A 19,772-nucleotide genomic window follows, 5' to 3' on the forward strand; every position below is an offset into this window, starting at 1 on the left:
CCTCAACACAGCCCTCAACACAACACTTTAACAATTTTACTTAAACGTAGCCTAACGTGTCCCTTAACCCATTGTTTTTCAAGTATTAATTACAGCCTAGCCCTAAGCTTTACTGGAGCCAGCCAGCTTCGGTGCTTCTTCAATGCCATTATAATTTGGGGAAGTCAGAATGTTGTGATTTCAAAATGTGATGGGCGAATTACACACACTTTTATGTATTTATATATATTTTTTACATATATTCATACCTACTAGTCCTTATACCCATTTGAATATATGAACACAAAATTATGTATACAGTGCGGGTAATGCGATTTAATACATCATATTTTTGTTGTAGGCCTATGTAGTTTGAAGTGTAATCAAGTAGTACAGGAAAGGTGCAATTCTGGGGAAATTACAAAGTGCGGTTGGCTCGATGGCACATACACCTTCGGAAATATACTCCCCTCCCACTGATTTTGTTAGCCAATTACAATGTCATGTGATCATGTGTAAGTAATTAGGAGGGGATTTATCCCCCAAAAATAATGTTTTTGCAACAAACGTTTCCCTGGGTTATGTTTTATTGGGCGATTTTGATACATTTTAACTAAGACATACAAGTTTTCCACGGCTACTTTGTGACACATCTCACGTTGGGCTCTGTTGATTACACCACCCTCGTGTGTTAATTTGTTTTGGGTGTGTTGGACAAATTGTTTTGTGGCATTTTTTGTCAAATAGGCCCCTCCCACTAACTTTAAAGTACAATATTTGCCTTTGAGATGTAGTGGAGTAGAAGTATAAAGTATAAACTTGAGAGTGTATGCACCTCTACTAATCTATACATCACTGATTTCAAAGCAGCATCCCTGACTATGACCATTGTTTTTGTTCTCAGTGTGTGTACTCTTCTCATCTGATAGAGTGAGAGATAGCATTCGAGTACCCCATAATAATAGGCTAGCCTAGTACTGATGTTGTCTTGTGCATGTCATTTTTATATTGCCAATAAGCACATCCACCAGTAGATGGCGGTGTTGGTATACAAAACACTGCTACCCATCAGGTATGCACAGCTTCAGTGGTGTGTAGACTGTTTTGTTGTTTTCACGCATTGTATTAGGCTTATATAGTTATACATTCACTTGTACTTTTATTGTGAGTGTGTAAAAATAATAATTAAAAAATAAAATTAATTTACGCAACATTGGGGCTAATATTTGTCAGCCCTAGAGCCTATAGAAGGCTCTGCTCAGCCCTCTGGCCCCATGAGGTGCACTGGCTTTTGACCAATGACAGCTCCTCTACCAACACCTCTACGGAGGGATGAATTTTAAATTAATTAATGAAGTTCATTATTTACTTCCTAAGCCGTTTTCTCCATGTCCGTGGGCGAGAAAATTAAGTTAAGAGATTGGGGCATATATCATCCAATGGATTAAAATAACAAAAGGAAAGAGACGGGGCCCAGGCCGTAGCGTAACGGTCTGGGCACCGGACTGGTGATCCAGTCGCGGTGTGCCGCGGGTTCGACTCCCGGACCCGACACGGCCTTTACCGCATGTCATCCCCCCCATCTCTCTCTCCCGTTTCCTGTCAGCCTACTTTCTATCCCTTAAAAAATCAATAAAAGGCGTAAGCCGCAAAAAAATATCTTAAAAAAAAAAAAAAAAAAAAAAAAGGAAAGACGGGTTTGAAATTCTTTCAACTGACAAAAAATATAACTATTTACTTGTCCAGTTCTGCCCTCTTTAACAATTATGTTATCGTCTCCTTCATCTTCTTCCTCGTTCATTTAAATATGCTTTGAATGGTTCTCCCATCTGAAGGAGTCGTTGCGCAGGACTTTAGCCAGCTTCTGGTTGAAGGGCGCGTAGAAGTCCCTCAGGATCTCCTTGGTGATGGGCAGCATGGGGCCCAGGTTCTTGTCGGCCGGTCGCCTGGTGTTGGAGGCCGGGCTGTGAGTGATCTCTGCCTCCTTCTGCTCCGTCACTGGCCCTGTAGAACACAAACAAACGCATCAGCTCTTCTGCTCTGTCACTGGCCCTAGAGTGTAGAACAACAGACAAACAATTTCATATTCGTTGCTGTCGAACGGAAACATATGTCCAACAACGGTTACTTTTCAGGAAATGGAAAAAATTTATCCAATGTAGTTATTGTTTAGTAACGCTCTTAATACTTTTCATTGGTTCAATTGGTCCTACTGGTTAGTGGTTACTACTAGTAGCCTACTTCCTGAAGTTCATAGTGCAATATCTACCCTGGCCAAGCAGACAAAGCCTTATTGGCACAGTGGCAGCGATGTGGTCTCTCATGCATGTGGCCATGGTAGAACAATGAGTGTTGTGAGTGAGGAGGCTTCATCATGACTGCTTAATAGAATTTCCTTACTGCCATTGATTTACTTTACACATGCAAGCACATGATGTGTAAAGTACACACACACACACACACACACACACACACACACACACACACACACACACACACACACACACACACACACACACACACACACACACACACACACACAGGCTCCAAAGACATCCCACCCCTTCATTCTGCTTTGTGTACTCTCTCAAAGCATTCTTTTTAACACATTAAGCACTTGATTTATACAAGTCATACAAAGGTGGGCTACAGCGTGGTGGAAAATAGACCACATAGCCTACTACAAATAATATTAATAATCTTTTTCTTATACCCATAATGATCATCCCAGATCTGGTCCATGGATATATAGATCAGAATAAGTGCAACAGCCTGTTCAATAATACACTGCATCAGCATCTGTTCACTTCCAATTCATTTCAGATAATCACACCACGGCTCTGAACACTGAGCTTTAGGGCACTTCAACTACGGAGTGAACGGCTGTCACAGCAGGCAGAGGGCACTGCCAACATACACACACACACGCACGCACGCGCGCACACACACAAACACGTGCGTGATTGACCAAAAAGCCCCTTGGAATCGGCCGGTCGAATGTAAAGACATGGCTGCCCACCCCTGATGTAATTCTCTCTCTCTCTCTCTCTCTCTCTCTCTAGACTCTAACTAAAAGCTATTTCCTTCACCAGTTTAGGCGGAACCTTTTCTGCTGAGACAGGCCAAAGTGTGCAGAGGAGGTTAGGGAGAGTGGCTTTTGAGTGCAGACTAAGCGACTTTTCTAGGTTCACAGGATGGCACATGGGTTAAACACTAAAGACAGCTTAATGGTTTGCCAATAATTGATCTGCTTTGGGAGCTGAAAGATTCAGATCATGCTCCTTGATAGCCTAAGGGGACAGCAGCGAAACAAATCATTACAACTCATTCATTGTATTCCTCTGCTATTGGAGCAGTCGTATATACATAGACAGACTAGGGGCATTATTGCCTACGACTGTTACTACCTGCCTGGCCTCATATTGATCGGTGCGCCACGACAGAATTACTGCTAGTGTAACTGGACTCTTAACCACAGTCTCCTGCATAGGAAGCAAAACTTCTACGGCACATACAAAGTAGAATCATTCGTCAAAGGAGATTCATTCGTTCATTCATTTACCAGGGACAATTGCACATTAGTCAATATTTCAGTGTAACCGACCGTGCCAATTAGGCTTCTGGTCTAATATCAATTGTATAGCGCAGACCTGGGCATTATACGGCCCGGGGGCCAAATACGGCCCTTTGGCTGACTCTGACCGGCCTGTGAAAGGTTACTTGGAAATTAGAAAATAAAACGTACTTTCTAATTTTCCCCTCCGATGCAGAGGTTTCAACAACATATGGACTAACTATTTATTAACTGAAGTCAGCGGTAATAATGATAATCTTACCAGCTTGTCAAAACAATGCCGTTTACTGCTCTATATAATAGAAATTAAATTAAGATTATGCAGAATTGAGTTCAGCCATTTGGCCCCTTGGGAAAAAGAGTGTGCAGTATGTGAAAATGTCCATGTTGCCTTCATCGCATGGTCCAGATAATAACATACTGGTGATTATCGGTTGAATGTTTTGCACACTCACCCAGGTTCAGGAAATTGAAGACTTTGTGCATTGTGTATTTCCTGTTGGAGGCGTGGTCTTCCAGGCGCAGCACCAGAATCTGATCCCTGTTAAAGACCGTCAGCCAGTCCATTATGTACACGATGTACAGGCCAACCTGCAGTCTGACCTGCAGACACATAATAAGAGAATCAATATGAGATACTACATTAATGTCCAGGAAATTATGTCCTAGCGCAAAGAAAGACACAAGTACAAATTCAATACATGCATGGCTAACACCATTTTAACCACTTAAACCCAATAAACTTTGTTGTATGACATGTGTAAGCTTGTATATCTGCTATTTTCTCTATTTTTGAAAAATGTGAACATTGTTGCAACCTATATTATTATTGTTCACCTATTATGATTTGCACAAAATAGGGACACCAGGTTGGGGGAGAGAGCAGTTTCAATAGCCGTATCATTCATCTCCACACAGTGCAATCGGGTCAATCTTAATCATAAAGTGTAAAGAGTTGATCTTTCGAGGTCCCGATCCTGGCTGTAAGAAAGCTGAAATAGATCTCAGGCTTTGAGCATGGTGCCCCTGAGCAAGGCAACCCCCGCGTTGGCAGACTTGATTCTAAATTTTCCAATTTCATTCTAAATTAACCATTGATCTTTGCCATGTCATTTGGAGACCTGATTGTCTATAAGACTGAGGTATTATGAGAATCTGGGCTGTTGGAATGGCTTTTATAGATTTCTCTATAAGCTGCGTATAGCGCATGAGCACCGAGACGCCCGCAGCCTCTGCAGAGAGACTGGAGTGTAATTGACTGTAATTAGGATGAAACACAGCGTGTTGGGCCTTTTCTTTGTAGCCTCTCTCTGCTGTTTTGGCTTAAACTAAAAGTGTTATTCAGAATAAAATGATGACCAGACAGCTAAACGAGCTCTCCCTTTTTGCCGTATAACAATATGGCACAACACTATAAAGGCCAATCATGCATCTCTTTCACCGCTGTCTATTTGTCTTTGTTCGACCTCGCCTCTCATCTTCCTATTAAAACTTCCACGGAGGGTGCGCGGGCATTAGACGCAGCTCCGCAGACGGGCTGTAATGCATCTCATATGGTCTAATAAGTCAGGGAAGATATTAGTGAATGGACAATTAAGTCAGGAAGGGAGAATGAGCAGCATACTCCCGGAGGGACAATAAACATCCTCGCTGGCAGGCGGAGAGGGCCAGCAGAGAGGAAGACTGCCTGGAAGAGGAGGAGGAGGAGATGGTGGTGGGAGTTGGGGGGTTGGCACCTTCCTCCCTTCTTCCCTCGCTCAGCCACTTTGCCTAAGGACAACTGTGGAAAGCGTTGGCCTAAGGCCCAGATACTGACTGGTACTGAGTCTGCGTGCGACTGAGTGAGAATGACCATGAGAAGCAAGTCTCCATGCCGCTCATGCTTGCATGAGCTTTCTTGCTTTCTTGTGCAAAGAGTGGCTCTGGGGTACTAGTGTGACTGTGATTTTAACAGAGCGGCCAACTATTTTCATAGAGTACAAGCTTTAGCGTGCGGCCGTGTGCTAACAAAGACAGGGGTTTTCACTCTGTCCTCTTCCATCTGACTCTCTCTCTCTCTGTCTGTGCGCTTAAGCACTACTTGATGAACGGTGGCCCTATGCAGCTTTGTGAGACAAAAGCAAGAGGGTGGGTGCACTCACTGGCATGGCATTGTTGAGAGTAGTGTTGTACACACAGGAGCGCATGGTGTACTCCGTGAGGCATCCCTCGAACAGCTGCAGAGATTCCGACACCTTCTCATGGAAATCCTCTGCAGACTTGTTGGCAATGCCGAAGTATAGGTAATCAGAGTAGAGCCTGCAAGACAGCAAAGGGTTCTGTGTTGTTAAAAGCCCACAGGATTAGTTGTTGCACAACGCCATCTAGTCGCAACTGAACTGTGTCAAATCCTACTTAGAGTATAATTCTTTGTGCTTGTTTTCATTTGTGTGGATACGAGGTGGGCGAGGCTTGCCATGTGGTGTAATAGCACGCCAGATAAACTAATTTAAATTACATTTTTGTGTGTGATGATGATCTGTGACTGGATTCCAACATCGGAAAATGCTCTGATGTTGTTAAACCTGTCAAGTGTTTCAAGGAGGAGAAAATAAACACTCAGATGAAATCTCAGATGTTATTTCAGATATCACTAATCCTCTCTCAGATCAATATCCTAGTTGGATGCGGGTTATGTTTTCACACTGTCACTGAGCCAAATCACTAGGATTTTCATGACATTAAGTGGAATTCTTCAGCATCTTCTTCATGTCCCGAATACATTAATTATTTTTTTAAGATTTCTATTTGGGCTTTCGTGCCTTTATTGACAAGACAGTAGACTAACAGGAAATGGGGAGAGAGATGGGGGAGTGGCCATAGAGTTATAAAGGATAGAGGGAGGACCGGAGCGACAGCCCCGCCCACCGCTATTCATTTCAATAGAAGTTGCTCAGTGGCGTTTTTAAGCACCCGGAAGACTGCCGGAAGTACCATTATAACTCAATGGCGGGCAGCAGAGCAGCCCGGACCTCAAAATTGAGGTCAGAGCGAAATGTAATTCAAAGACCTTTTTTTTCCTGTGGCAGATTTGTCTGGTTTCCAGGCTAAGAATTCTAAGGGATAAGAGATGTTCCTCTAACCTCTCCACCGGGTCCCTGAGCATGACGATGAACCTGGCGTCAGGCTGCAGGGCGTTCACAAAGTCCTGGATGAGGAACGGAGGCTCCCCCTCGGTCATGTTGTCATAGAAATAGACCCAGGCGTTGTTGTCCCACATGGTGGAGGCACTGGCTTCTCCTGGGAATGCGCACGCACGTACACACACAGTCTCACACACACACACACACACACACACACACACACACACACGTGTCAAGGTCTGTGCAGGCGGGGCACATACGTTGGTCCGACCGGCTCGTCTGGAGCCTACTGGCTGCGATTGGCGTTGATGACACGTTAACCGATCCTATCGGTCTAGTCAGATTTACTGGACATGCTGGGAGCCTACTGAAAATGACAAGCCTCCTCATACGCTCCCCTAAACTTAACCGCAAGCATGTCGCAGCGCGGTCCTAATATTTACGCATGTTCGTCAACCTTAATCATGTCAGGTTTTTTTTATTAGTCGGCATGCCCATACTCGTCAAACAATCGTACTGATCCTAAGTGATCACTGCGGTCTTGTCTATTGATAACAGTCGAATCGGGTGATAAAACTCACCCCTGGCTTCCCTTTGAGGTTAGGGTTAGGTTCGGGCACTAATGCCTGTGTCGGACCAAACACATGCACCCTGTACAGGCATACGTGTTCATAATTATTATGTATTCAACAATCAACATAATACACACATTATTTTAACAACGATGCATTCTCGCCCCCCACACTCCGCTTGATTTGGAAAACACTGCATTTTTAGCTCGCCACTGTGAAAGCCTCTGGAATGCAAACAGGAACGTGGGTGGGATACACGCCACGTACTGTAGAATGAAGAGGATAGGCTCCGTGGCAGGGACGACGCTGATCAGAGGTCGTTTGAACACAACTTTTGGGAGGAAGACAAAACGGTAAACGCCCAGAGGCTGTGAGTCAAATTATGGAAGGGGACTGCGGCCGTGTCCATCATGCTTTTATAGCCTGTAATGAGTCAAAGGAGGTCATTTCTCAAACGACTTGAGAGTTGAGAGCAGAACATTTCCAGACAGAGAGGAATGCTATCCAAGACTCATTAGGACTGTGTCTGCCTCATTATCCTCCCATCTCTGAAGTGGTGCTGTGATGTATTAGGGATGAAAGGCCAACAACAAGCCTTATCTGTCCCCCAGTTCCTTTGAGAAAAGGGGTTGCATACCTTTCTGTGATGACAATGTGGCGAGGAACACAGGATCGCCACTGTTGCCGTTATGTGAAGCCATGCGCACATAAACAATATCACACTATCGCGCTCAATATGAATGTCTGCCGTGAGGCCGCTGTGGGGCCTGTTTCTGTGATCACGTCTATTTTGCACGCATCCGTGTCCATTAACAAGACTCCATGGGGACAGGCTGTAATAGGGCAAAACAAATGGCAGGGCCACCCAGGCCGGCGTGCCTCTGGCATTTCCCACCAACTCGGTTCTTGGCTGGTCGTTTGAAAGCCAAGGATTCTGGCCATAGGCCGGCACCTTGCTGGGCTCTCCCAGGGCACGGTGTGAATTAGTGTTGTAGTTCTCGAGACATGGTCTCGTCTCGAGACCGGTCTCGAGACCAAATTTTCGTGGTCTCGGTCTTGTCTCGGTCTCGCGCTTCTCGCCTTTTTTTGTATTGTGGTCTCGTCTCGGTCTTGCCCCTCATTTGTCTTGGTCTTGTCTCGGTCTCGCGCTTCTCGCCTTTTTTGTCTTGTGGTCTCGTCTCGTCTCGGTCTCGCCCCTCATTTGTCTTGGTCTTGTCTTGGTCTCGGACCAATTGTCTGGGGTCTCTTCCCCCACCGAGACCACTCGAGACGAGATGCAAAACGTTCTATTATATCAACCCGATCGCAAGGACTGAGAGAGTGAGAGGAGCCCATTTACATTAATTAATTAAAGACAGCTGTTAAGGAGAACAGCGCTGCATGACGTTCATATAGGTCCAAAGAAGAGCACATGTTGATGTTATTATGATTGATTTGATTCATTCTATCATGAAATTATATCAGCCTTAGGCAATGGGCATAAATAAATAAAGTGTCGGCCGGGAGGCGGAGAGTTACGCAATACGCATGCAGCGCCCGGCATACAGCCTGGCATTTTCATTTCAATATTGTCTTAGAAATATTTCTACCAGTGCAAGACTGCAAGCTTTCTGGGTTTTTATAATAATGTGTGTTGTGTTGTAAGTTGCAACTTGTAGCCTGTAGTTGTTTTAATAAACGAGGTTGAGCGGTGATTGAATAGGCTACTGATCTGAAAATAGCCAATCTACAACTCACAACGCGTTGCACTGCAGCGCGACCGCGACATATGTATGAAGCCTCGCCTCGGTTTAGTTTCATCATGAGAAGAGTAAAGAACCACCACCTACCTGACGTTACATCTATACCTAAAGTAAAATCCATCCATCGTCCACCTTATGTGATCATGTCACTTTGTCAGGCTATAATAAAAACGATCATGTGCAAATACTTTGTTGTATAACGTGCATGCATGCCTCATTGTTGGTTCACTACCGATTTATTTACTAAAAGGCTCAAACAGCAGCAAACCAAAACCAACTAATAAACTATTGTTTTAATTTGAAGGTGAGCCATAGCCCATAGCCATTAATCTGAAGGGTTTTGGTCGTAAACTGTCAAGTACTAAAGGGAGGGTTATATGAAGTACTGAAGTACTAAATGGCCGTGGCCACAGTGTCCCACTGTGTTGATGCGGGTAGCAACATCAGCTAGCGTTACGATCGGATCAAAAAATGTATTAAACTATACAAACCCGAGAATCTCGGGTTTGGCGGACTAGGGTACTAATTTAAACATTTGTGTTCCTCGTTTCTGGCGGACTCCGTGTTAAGAGAGACACAATGAAGAATCCAAGATCATAATTTCATAAATAAATTGATAGATTAATACAGGCCAGTGGTTTTCAACCAGTGGTACAGGGACCACCAGTGTGGTCCTTGAGGGGGTGGTCCACAGCTAAATAATTGAGAGTTGGTAATCAAATGGACCCTTATATATATTTTACTCTTGTGTAAAATGAAATGGACCCATAAGGGTCCATTTGGTTTCATGTGAAGTTTACTTAGTTTTCAGTTTTTATATGAAAAAGGTTGAAAACCACTGATTTAGGCCATCCTTATAACACCACAAGGAGATTTACCTATGATGATGTTACGCTGGCTGGAGGCTCCACTGGAGTTAGCGTTCAGGTGGTCCTGGATTTGGTAAGCTGCCAGGTCAAATAAATCCAGGTAGTCTTCCACTGGATAGCGATCGTGGAAGCCTTCGCTAAGACGGATGATACCTACAAGAAGATGGAGAGAACACTATGATTCTGTACTGCAAATGCATACTGCAATATGCATGTCTTATGCCTAGTCCAAACTCTAACTCTAGAAATTATCCATTTTAAATACATTTTAGATATATCCGACCATTCAAAATATATGTTTCTGGGTGTGGAATGTACATAGAGCTTCATTGATCCCACGTGGTGAATTCAGTATGACACATACATAGGAGTGAACCGGTATTAATAATGTATTAATTAGGATTAAAGTACAAAAGACAAAGGAGATTTGGGGTTTAAGAGCTGAGAGCCAGATCTTAGCCCAGGATTCCCATGTTGTATGAGCTATTAACAAGTGTATGGCGACAAACTTATTAAGCCATGAGAGGCTAAAAGCTGGGAAATGTACTGCCAGACGCACTGCATGCCAAGAACTCACTTCTCCAGTGTATTGCGTTTTGTTCATTTATTAGGCAAGGTGTAATAAAACAATTGATTTAGCGACATCATATCAAAGTGCGGTTGTGCAAAGTGCAAATAGTATACAGATGGCAGCATGGTGTTGTCTTAGCGTTTGTAAAGCGGTCAGCAAAGTTGGACTTCCCCGTCGTTCACCCCCTCTCCTTCCATTCATGAAAAGCCACCGGTGAACAGCTGACTTTACTGTCTGACGTACCACCCAACACCACGTGACCATAGTAACCATAGCAACCCATCGAGCTGTCTAACCTGTCACCAACAACAGGTATAACTAGAACTGCACTCTGTCGAGTGCATACTTGCTTGTTGCACACTAGTAGGCCATAAATGGCCAACTAGTGCGCAAGCAGAGCGCGCAAGTCCTTTCGACCGCTGTAAAATGTCAAATCTCAGTATCTCTGTGAAGGAACGTTTGAAATGATTAATGTTTAGATGTAACTATTTGCTACCTACTTTATACATATAAACATCTAGTATTATTAAGTATGATTCAAGTTTCTATCTATATAAGAAATACTGTTTTATCGTTGTAGATATATTCTGGATCCCTTTTTAGTTTTTCAGAGACAAATAAATCATTTATGTGTTGAAAAAAAAGGTATATAAACTGAATTAAAATATGTTATACAGTATAATTTTTCTGTAAACGGTGGAATCTCAATATCTCTGTGAAGGAACATTTGAAATGTCTAATTATTAGGTGTAACTATTTACTACCTATCTACTTTATGCATGTAAACACCTAGAAAAAAAAAGTATATAAACTGAATTAAAATATATTATACAGTATAATTATTGTATTAACAAAGTAAGAAATATATATAATATATATAGTATATAGGCATATACTATATACGTATACATATATACTCTATACTCTATACTGTATAAAGTGTGTAGTTGTAAGTAGATTAGCGGTATACTGTGGTTACTTTGCGCCAAAAACCGTGACAGCTGTTCCGCCATTTGATGCTTACGCAGAAAAACATCAAATCTGTGCCTGTGTTGCTGGACCAAATGACCACAAATGACCATATTTCTTACGTCATCATTTAGAGCTAGTCATACGTATACTATATACATAATCAGTAAAAAATAAAATAGCAAATTGTGCCTGATCTGCTGGGACCAGAGTATGTGGTGTGTATGTGTATGACTAGCTCTAAATGATGACGTAAGAAATATATATAGTATATATATAGTATATAGGCATATACTATATACGTATACACTCTATACTCTATACTGTATAAAGTGTGTAGTTGTAAGTTGATTAGCGGTATACTGTGGTTACTTTGAGCCAAAAACCGTGACAGCTGTTCCGCCATTTGAGGCTTACGCAGAAAAACATCAAATCTGTGCCTGTGTTGCTGGACCAAATGACCACAAATGACCATATTTCTTACGTCATCATTAAGAGCTAGTCATACACATACACACCACGTACTCTGGTCCCAGCAGATCAGGCACAATTTGCTATTTTATTTTTTACTGATTATGTATATAGTATAAGTATGACTAGCTCTAAATGATGACGTAAGAAATATATATAGTATATATATAGTATATAGGCATATACTATATACGTATACATATATACTCTATACTCTATACTGTATAAAGTGTGTAGTTGTAAGTTGATTAGCGGTATACTGTGGTTACTTTGCGCCAAAAACCGTGACAGCTGTTCCGCCATTTGAGGCTTACGCAGAAAAACATCAAATCTGTGCCTGTGTTGCTGGACCAAATGACCACAAATGACCATATTTCTTACGTCATCATTTAGAGCTAGTCATACACATACACACCACGTACTCTGGTCCCAGCAGATCAGGCACAATTTGCTATTTTATTTTTTACTGATTATGTATATAGTATACGTATGACTAGCTCTAAATGATGACGTAAGAAATATGGTCATTTGTGGTCATTTGGTCCAGCAACACAGGCACAGATTTGATGTTTTTCTGCGTAAGCCTCGAATGGCGGAACAGCTGTCACGACGAAGGAGAATTGTGCCTGATCTGCTGGGACCAGAATACGTGGTGTGTATATGTATGACTAGCTCTTAATGATGACGTAAGAAATATGGTCATTTGTGGTCGTTTGGTCCCAGCAAACCAGGCACAGATTTGCTGTTTTCTTGCATAAACATCAAATGGTGGGACAGCTGTCACGGTTTTTGGCGCAAAGTAACCACAGTAAACCGCTAATCAATTTACAACTACATACTCTATATAGTATATGTATATGTATACGTATATGTATACGTATGTCTTACGTCATCATTGAGAGCTAGTCATACGTATACTATATACATAATCAGTAAAAATAAAATAGCAACTTGTGCCTGATCTGCTGGGACCAGAGTACGTGGTGTGTATATGTATGACTAGCTCTCAATGATGACGTAAGAAATATGGTCATTTGTGTAATCTGGTCCCAGCAAACCAGGCACAGATTTGCTGTTTTCTTGCATAAACATCAAATGGCGGGACATTCAATTTATATACCTTTTTTACATATCACATATCAATGATTTATTTTTCTTTAAAAAACTAAAAAGGAATCCAGAATATATCTACATCGATAAAACTGTATTTCTTATATAGATAGAAACTTGAACCATACTTAATAATACTAGGTGTTTATATGCATAAAGTAGGTAGGTAACAAATAGTTACACCTACAGCGGTCGAAAGTACTTGCGCGCTCTGCTTGCGCACTAGTTGGCCATTTATGGCCTACTAGTGTGCAACAAGCAAGTATGCACTCGACAGAGTGCAGTTCTAGTTATAACTGTGTACAGTACGTGTCGTGAACGTGAAAACATTTAGGAATGTAGTGCATAAACCTGGCTAGCGGCATGTAATTTGTTCCCTGTTTTTTGTTTGATTATTTTTGTTGTTGTTCCACCTAGCCCCGTCTCCTGATTTACTGTCTATCTGCAGAATAATCTCCCTTAAAACGCGTCAATATAAGTTCTAAGTTACAGCTGATAGCTGAAAGCCTCTTGCGCTGCCGAAAGCTGCTCTATTATTCATGAGTCCAAATTACTGTTTCAGTTAAAGGGTGAAAACAAAAGCCGTGCCTGTAGTTATTGGGAATGGTATTGAGGCGTTGCACTGCTGCGGAAGGCTGCCAGTGAAACAACAAAAAGCGAAGAGAATGTTTGCCTGCTTTGCAGCCTGAACCCTCTGGGTGCGTCTAATAATGAACTGAACTCTATAATCCAATCCAAATAAGCGCGTCTCTGGGAAAGCGGCCTAGGCCAGCACTGCAGCGTCAGAGCATGCGTGCCAAGGTGAGGTTTGGGTGGGTTATTTATTTTGTCTCGGGGCTAATTTATTGCATTAGGTTTTTACGGTGTACTGTTGCTCTGCAAGAGTCTAGCGGACTTCTATAACAGTGTCTGTGTGTCTGGGGATAATCTCGAGGACCGATCCGCGCCACATTTCTTCTGCAAACTGCCACACAAGTATCTCCACTAATATTTTTCATAATCGATGCTAATAGGGCTCCGATGAGGCTGAAACCTAATCTTAAACTTTGTCTTTGGAGTCATACGTCGTAACGTCATGTGTATAAATGTATAAGCACGTGACATAGACAACTGATGTAATAGATGACTGACGAGGTGTTAAGTTAACTATGGAGTAGTCCCCTTGTAAAGCAAAGCGATTAGCTATCAAGTCGAGTAATCACTCTGTTGCTCTCTAAAATGTGCATAACAGTCATTATTAAGTAAGTTATTTTTTATGCATGTTTTCGTTGCAGAGAACAGTCGAGGGTCTGTTATAGTGAAATATATATTTAAAGAAAGATGATCAGATTGAATGATTGATCTATTCTGAAGAGAATGATTATCTATTGGGTCTAAAAAGTAAAAGCTCATTAGCAAAATATCTTGACACTATAGAGCAAGACGCTTAACCCCTAATTGCTCCCAATGAGCAGGTTGGTGCCTTGCATGATTTCCTTTGCTCTCCGTGTATGAATACTGTATGTGTGCGAAGGGTGAATGTAATGCACAATCTATGTAAAAGGCCATGGATAAAGGCACTATATACACGCACCATTTACCATTTAGATTGCAGAATTGTGCGGCAGAAAAGTGAAAACAGGAAATGTGCACTGATTGAATGTGTGCATGAATGAAGAGGCTTGGAAAGACGCCTCATTCATGTGTTTCAAGTGGTGTTCACCACAGCATCAACACAGTGTGTCACAAACAATAGTGAAATATGTGCTGCACATGTGCAATAGACACACGCTTAATGAGTCGCACTCACTATGTGCACAACTCTGTGTATCTACGAGATAGGGACCTACGTAGCTTTCACAAAAGGCAGCTAATGATGACGGAAAAAATCATGCAGAGGCGGAAACAAAACCAAGACGATTAGCATTCAATACCCACAGCATTGAACCTTGTTAACACCCAATTAAAGCTGTAAAAGTGAAGCTAAACAACTCTTCGGTAGAACATAATTAGCATTTTTAAGTTGATTCTTCGCCTGCACAGTGCGAGGCAGCAGGCCGTGGCAGTATAAAACCTTTGGTTTAAAAGGGAATACCAACTAATTTTCAACATTGCACTATTTCATTAATATTAATAATATTAATACATAAAAAAATGACACCTGTGTGAACTGACACACCTCCCTCTCTCTCTCTCTCTCTCTCTCTCTCATTAGCAGGCAACATTGCAGCACTATCACTCTCTCTGTTTCTGGTGCCCCCTACTGGTACCCTATAGTCATACTGGTGCCCATGACCACATGGGTACATACATATCACATGGGTACATAGGTGTAGTATACGGACATTGCTGGTTGTAGGAGTGGTTGCAACACTCAAAAAAAGAAGTCCCCCCTTCTGTTTAGCCTAGAACTGGAGGTCTAGACTAGACATGGGGTCACTTGATCAGTGACATCAGGTCTGTGTACTCTGCAGGCCAAAGAGTACACCTTCATGATGTCACTGATCTATAGGCGCTAAACAGAAGGGGCGACTTTTTATTATTTCCACAGAACTCTAAGGTACGTATGAAATTGTTCAATGTTGAAAATGAGTAGTATTCGCCTTTAACTGCAGTGGAGCACTACAATAGTACTCCATCTCCATGCTTATTCTAATCTTACTTCTGTTGCAAACTCATTCAAATCACATTCGCAATCTCACCTCGAAGTAGCAACCGCTCATCCCCATTTCCTATGTCAAAACCCAAATTACTTTTTCGTCAAACCTCTGTTACTAAGTGGCCGTGAGACGTGAGCAAAATCAATGATTTGAAGTCGCTCTTTAGTAGTTGGCTGAGAGAAATCGCAGTTTGACTGAGTGTGAGGTCATTAATCAACCCCTATCCACACACAGCATCTCGGTGCTATAGAAATGTAAATTAGCCAACCATTCACACATAGTGGATATAAGCATCTGTTGGAAGGACGCTAACAAAGGAAGACCATAACTATTCAAGTCAATGATGTTGACAAACAACCTTGCGCTTGACACTCCGACGGCTTTTTCAAATTGGCCACAAGCTGCATTGTCGCTGAAACTGTACTTCTCCGACTTTGCTGACTCTATTTTCAACTGCCGTGCACGATTCTGATATTAAATAATTCATCACATATACAGGGCCCTGGCCTTAACACAGCTTTGCAGATTATGACAAATAGCACCATATTTATTTTATACGTGCTCATGCCCCGTCTTGTGGGCTTTCTCGCAGGGGTGTCGCTAAAACAGTTCCATGCCAAGGACCTGCAAATAGCCGCTGGCTGCAGCCCCGATGTTAAGTAAAAAAATCACACCCGTGTGAACAGAGTGGTGCAACTCTCCTCTCTCCCCCCCCCCTCTCTCTCTCTCTCTCTCTCTCTCTCATTAGCAGGCAACAGTCTGTCTCTCTCTCTCTCTGTTTCTGCATGGCACAACAGCGCCCCTACTGGTACTCATTATATGATGCTCATAGTCACATGGGTGAACACATAGGTGAACACATGTACACGGACATTGCTGGTTGTAGGAGTGGTTGCACCACTCAATAAAATAATAATAATCTTTTGTTAGCGTTTAGTTTTTCCGTTTTCAACTTTCCAATAGGCCCCCTGGTGGCACCGTGGGTGGCCACAGCCCCCCACTTGTTATCGGGGAGCCCTCCCATAATTGCTCCTGACGGGCATGGTTTCCTCTGCCAACGATATATGAATGTCTGTGTGAATGGGTGAATTCTGTAATGCACAATCATTGTAAAACGCCTTGAATAAATGTGCTATATAAATGCAGCATTTACCATTTATTTACCATTGTGTATATACTATCCCGTATACCATGGGAGCATGAGCAGAGTCTACAGTGGAAGAAGGAGTGTTCCAAACTCACCAAACCTCTTGCGGGTCCACCAGTGTGGCTCTTTGAACGTGGTGGACATGACATCCGGGTGCAGCCTCAGCCGGTAGTATAGGTCCGTCGTGCCGCACTTTGGCTGGCCGATGATATAGAAATATGGCAGGCACCGCATGCGGTAGTATTTCCCGCCACGGTGAAACAAGTGTTCCCGGAAAGAGTTCCTCAGATATTCGAATACGGTGCGGAATCGCCGCGAGTAGCGCGCATAGAGGTTTGTCCTGTAAGGGTCCGAAGGGATATTCCCAGTGCACTCCTCGTACCAGCATGGATTCTTCACGCCAGGCAGGAATTCACGGGGGATGACAGAAAATAGCTGTAAAAAACAAAACAAAACAGCTCGTTAAAAGATCCTAAAGGCAAGTGACACACGTTCCCAGATAAAGAGAGCTAGAGTATAAAAACACCAACAACAACCTTGAGCTGATCAGTGCTTATGCCAGCTTCAGATAATGTAGGTGATGGAGGATTCCACCAGTTGACCGGACAAACGCTGAGGCATATTATGCTTTATTTCAGATATTAGTGTAGATTTATTTTAGATAGACAGATAGACAGGAGACCAAGATCAAAGAGAGAGAGAGGAAAAAGTAATGCGAGGCAAGGCTCATTCAAACCCTGGCCCTCGCTGAATAGAGGCATAATGTACAGTTTGTGCATTAACTGACTGAGCCACCAGGTGAGCGTGCGCGTGCGTGCGTGATATCACAGTTAGACAGTAGGCTAACACCATCTGTGTGGGAGTTCAGTGTTATGATTACTGCAGGCAGGAGGACAGTCTCTGGAGCAACAGACTAATGAACCTGACATACAATGACTCACACACAACCTTCATTTCTCTCCCTTCACCGCTCTTAGCGCGTCTGTCACTCTCCTCTATATATCTCGTTTACGCTGGTGTTTTTGAGTGGTGCAACCACTCCTACAACCAGCAATGTCCGTGTACCTGTGTGTTAATGTCTGTGTACCTGTGTGTAGTCATGTGCGCATGCGTGAAATTGGAACGATACAGAGAAGAAATTGGAACGATACAGAGAAGAAATTGGACGATAGTGCTGTGCCTGCTAATGAGAGAGAGGGAGAGAGGGGAGTTGCACCACTCGGTTCACACAGGTGTGATTTTCTTCCTACAGTAGCTTTGCTCCCACCAGCCTGGAGGTGTGAGACTGAGTCATACACAGGTCTAGAGGTGGCCCTGTTTCCTGACAGCTGTAGGCAGCTCCCATTTCACAATTCATAACATCCCCACATTTCAAAACTCCTGTCTCTATCATGTGAAATGCCACAAGGTCTGATGTTATGCAACGACTCTCGTCACTGATTAGACCGAGCGCATTTAAGGACAAGTACTGCGCCATCTGCGGGGAGATTTGATATTGATCGCCCCCGAGCCATGTTCCCTTAGCTCACTCAATAAGAAATGAGGTGTGTTGCCAAATAGAGGTGGCAAAAGCACATTATCATTAGGTTTAAGAATTAATTTAAGCAGGCGGTGCAAAGAAGACGAGGCCAAACTGTGGGATGACTTTGAGCTTGAAATCCCTTGAGGGATTTGGAGGCCTCCCAAATCGGGTGCTAAGCACACATGCCATCCGGAGTGTTAACACAAGGTTTTTGGAGCCATTTTATCGGCGCAAATTGAAATGGCAACGTGTGAGAGTCTAGAGTCTAGATGGAAGATGGTGCGGCCAACCTGTAGGCGAGAATACTGATCTCTCTCGGGCATTTCTGACAATTACGATCTGAAGACGTCTTGAGTCTGTTAATTAAAACCCGGGTTGATATCGCGCCCGGCCACATTTTGCATTCTAATTACATTTTAAAGATAATCTTTATGAAATCACGCGCGCTGAAAAGCTCGGCCGTGAGATGTAGTGGAGTGGAAGTAAAAGTATTGGAAATTGGAAACAGTACAAATACCTCACAACTGTGCTTAAGTAAGTAAATGTACATTAGTCACTTTCCACCACTGCTGATTTGTGTTGCAACTGAACTCACATGGGGTTCGCTGTTGATCAGCGCCTTGAGGTCCGGGAGCTGCCTGCTGCTGCTGAACTCCACCTTGGAGGTGATGGTCTGGACCACCAGCTTGATGCTGGCGTAGTCCTTGGCCGCGGAGAGGTTGAAGGCGGCGGGTCCGTCCAGGCCGCCGAAGTGGAAGGGCGACGGGGTGAGGAGGAGGCCCTTCTTGTCGCCCGTCAGGATGTACGAGGCCATGATGAGGAACGTGACGACCAGGCCTAACAGGAAGCCGTACAGCTTGAGCTTGCGGAAGCAGCCCAGCGCGCTCCACAGGCTCATCTGCAGCAGCAGTGAGTATGCATCACATTGTATACATGTCATGTGTATACAAAATAATATTTGGAACCTAATATTTTTTTATTTCTTTTTCAGTCTCACACCGATCACGCCAGAGCACATCACCATCCAGTGAGTATGCATCACATTGTATACACACTTACAGTCATAAAAAATAATATTTGACTGACTTAATTACCCTTATCGCTGGCCTAGGGATTTCCTACAGCCTCGAGCTTGGCCAAAGCCACCTGTCAGCAGGGGCATTGAACTATATTTGTATCAGGTGTGATTGTCAACATCCAAGACCAACCAGTAAGGGTTGGTCTTTTTTCAGTGTGACATGGTGTTTTATATATGTCCAATAATTCATTAAACCACTAATGTAGGTTTAGATCCAGCTTCAGGCCCAGGCACAGTGACTCCAGGCACAGTGCCAGCCAAGACTCCTGTGACTCCAGGCACTCTGTCGGTGAAAGTGATTTTTTTTACCTTATGTTTTGGTTCTAAATAAAAATGGAAAAATGTGGATTGATTTGTGATTTTATTTGTTAACCTGTGCATGACTATGAATTGATTCCATTTGTTGA

At 43.0% G+C, this 19,772-nt stretch overlaps 1 protein-coding gene across 1 annotated transcript; it reads right to left on the bottom strand.

Annotated features, from left to right (window-relative positions):
- Positions 1-1,780: 1,780 nt before the first annotated feature.
- Positions 1,781-19,185, bottom strand: LOC310874058 (carbohydrate sulfotransferase 15-like; the record flags this gene model as incomplete). The annotated part of the gene is made up of 7 exons (XM_083786726.1): positions 1,781-1,983; positions 4,009-4,156; positions 5,695-5,851; positions 6,676-6,832; positions 9,868-10,011; positions 16,861-17,200; positions 18,883-19,185. 7 exons carry the CDS (start codon positions 19,183-19,185, stop codon positions 1,781-1,783), a joined length of 1,452 nt encoding a protein of 483 aa, XP_083642852.1.
- Between the last annotated feature and the right edge of the window lie 587 nt (positions 19,186-19,772).

This window comes from Protomyctophum parallelum, assembly GCF_964188405.1.
Source record: "Protomyctophum parallelum genome assembly, chromosome: 17".
Taxonomy (NCBI): Eukaryota; Metazoa; Chordata; class Actinopteri; order Myctophiformes; family Myctophidae; genus Protomyctophum; species Protomyctophum parallelum.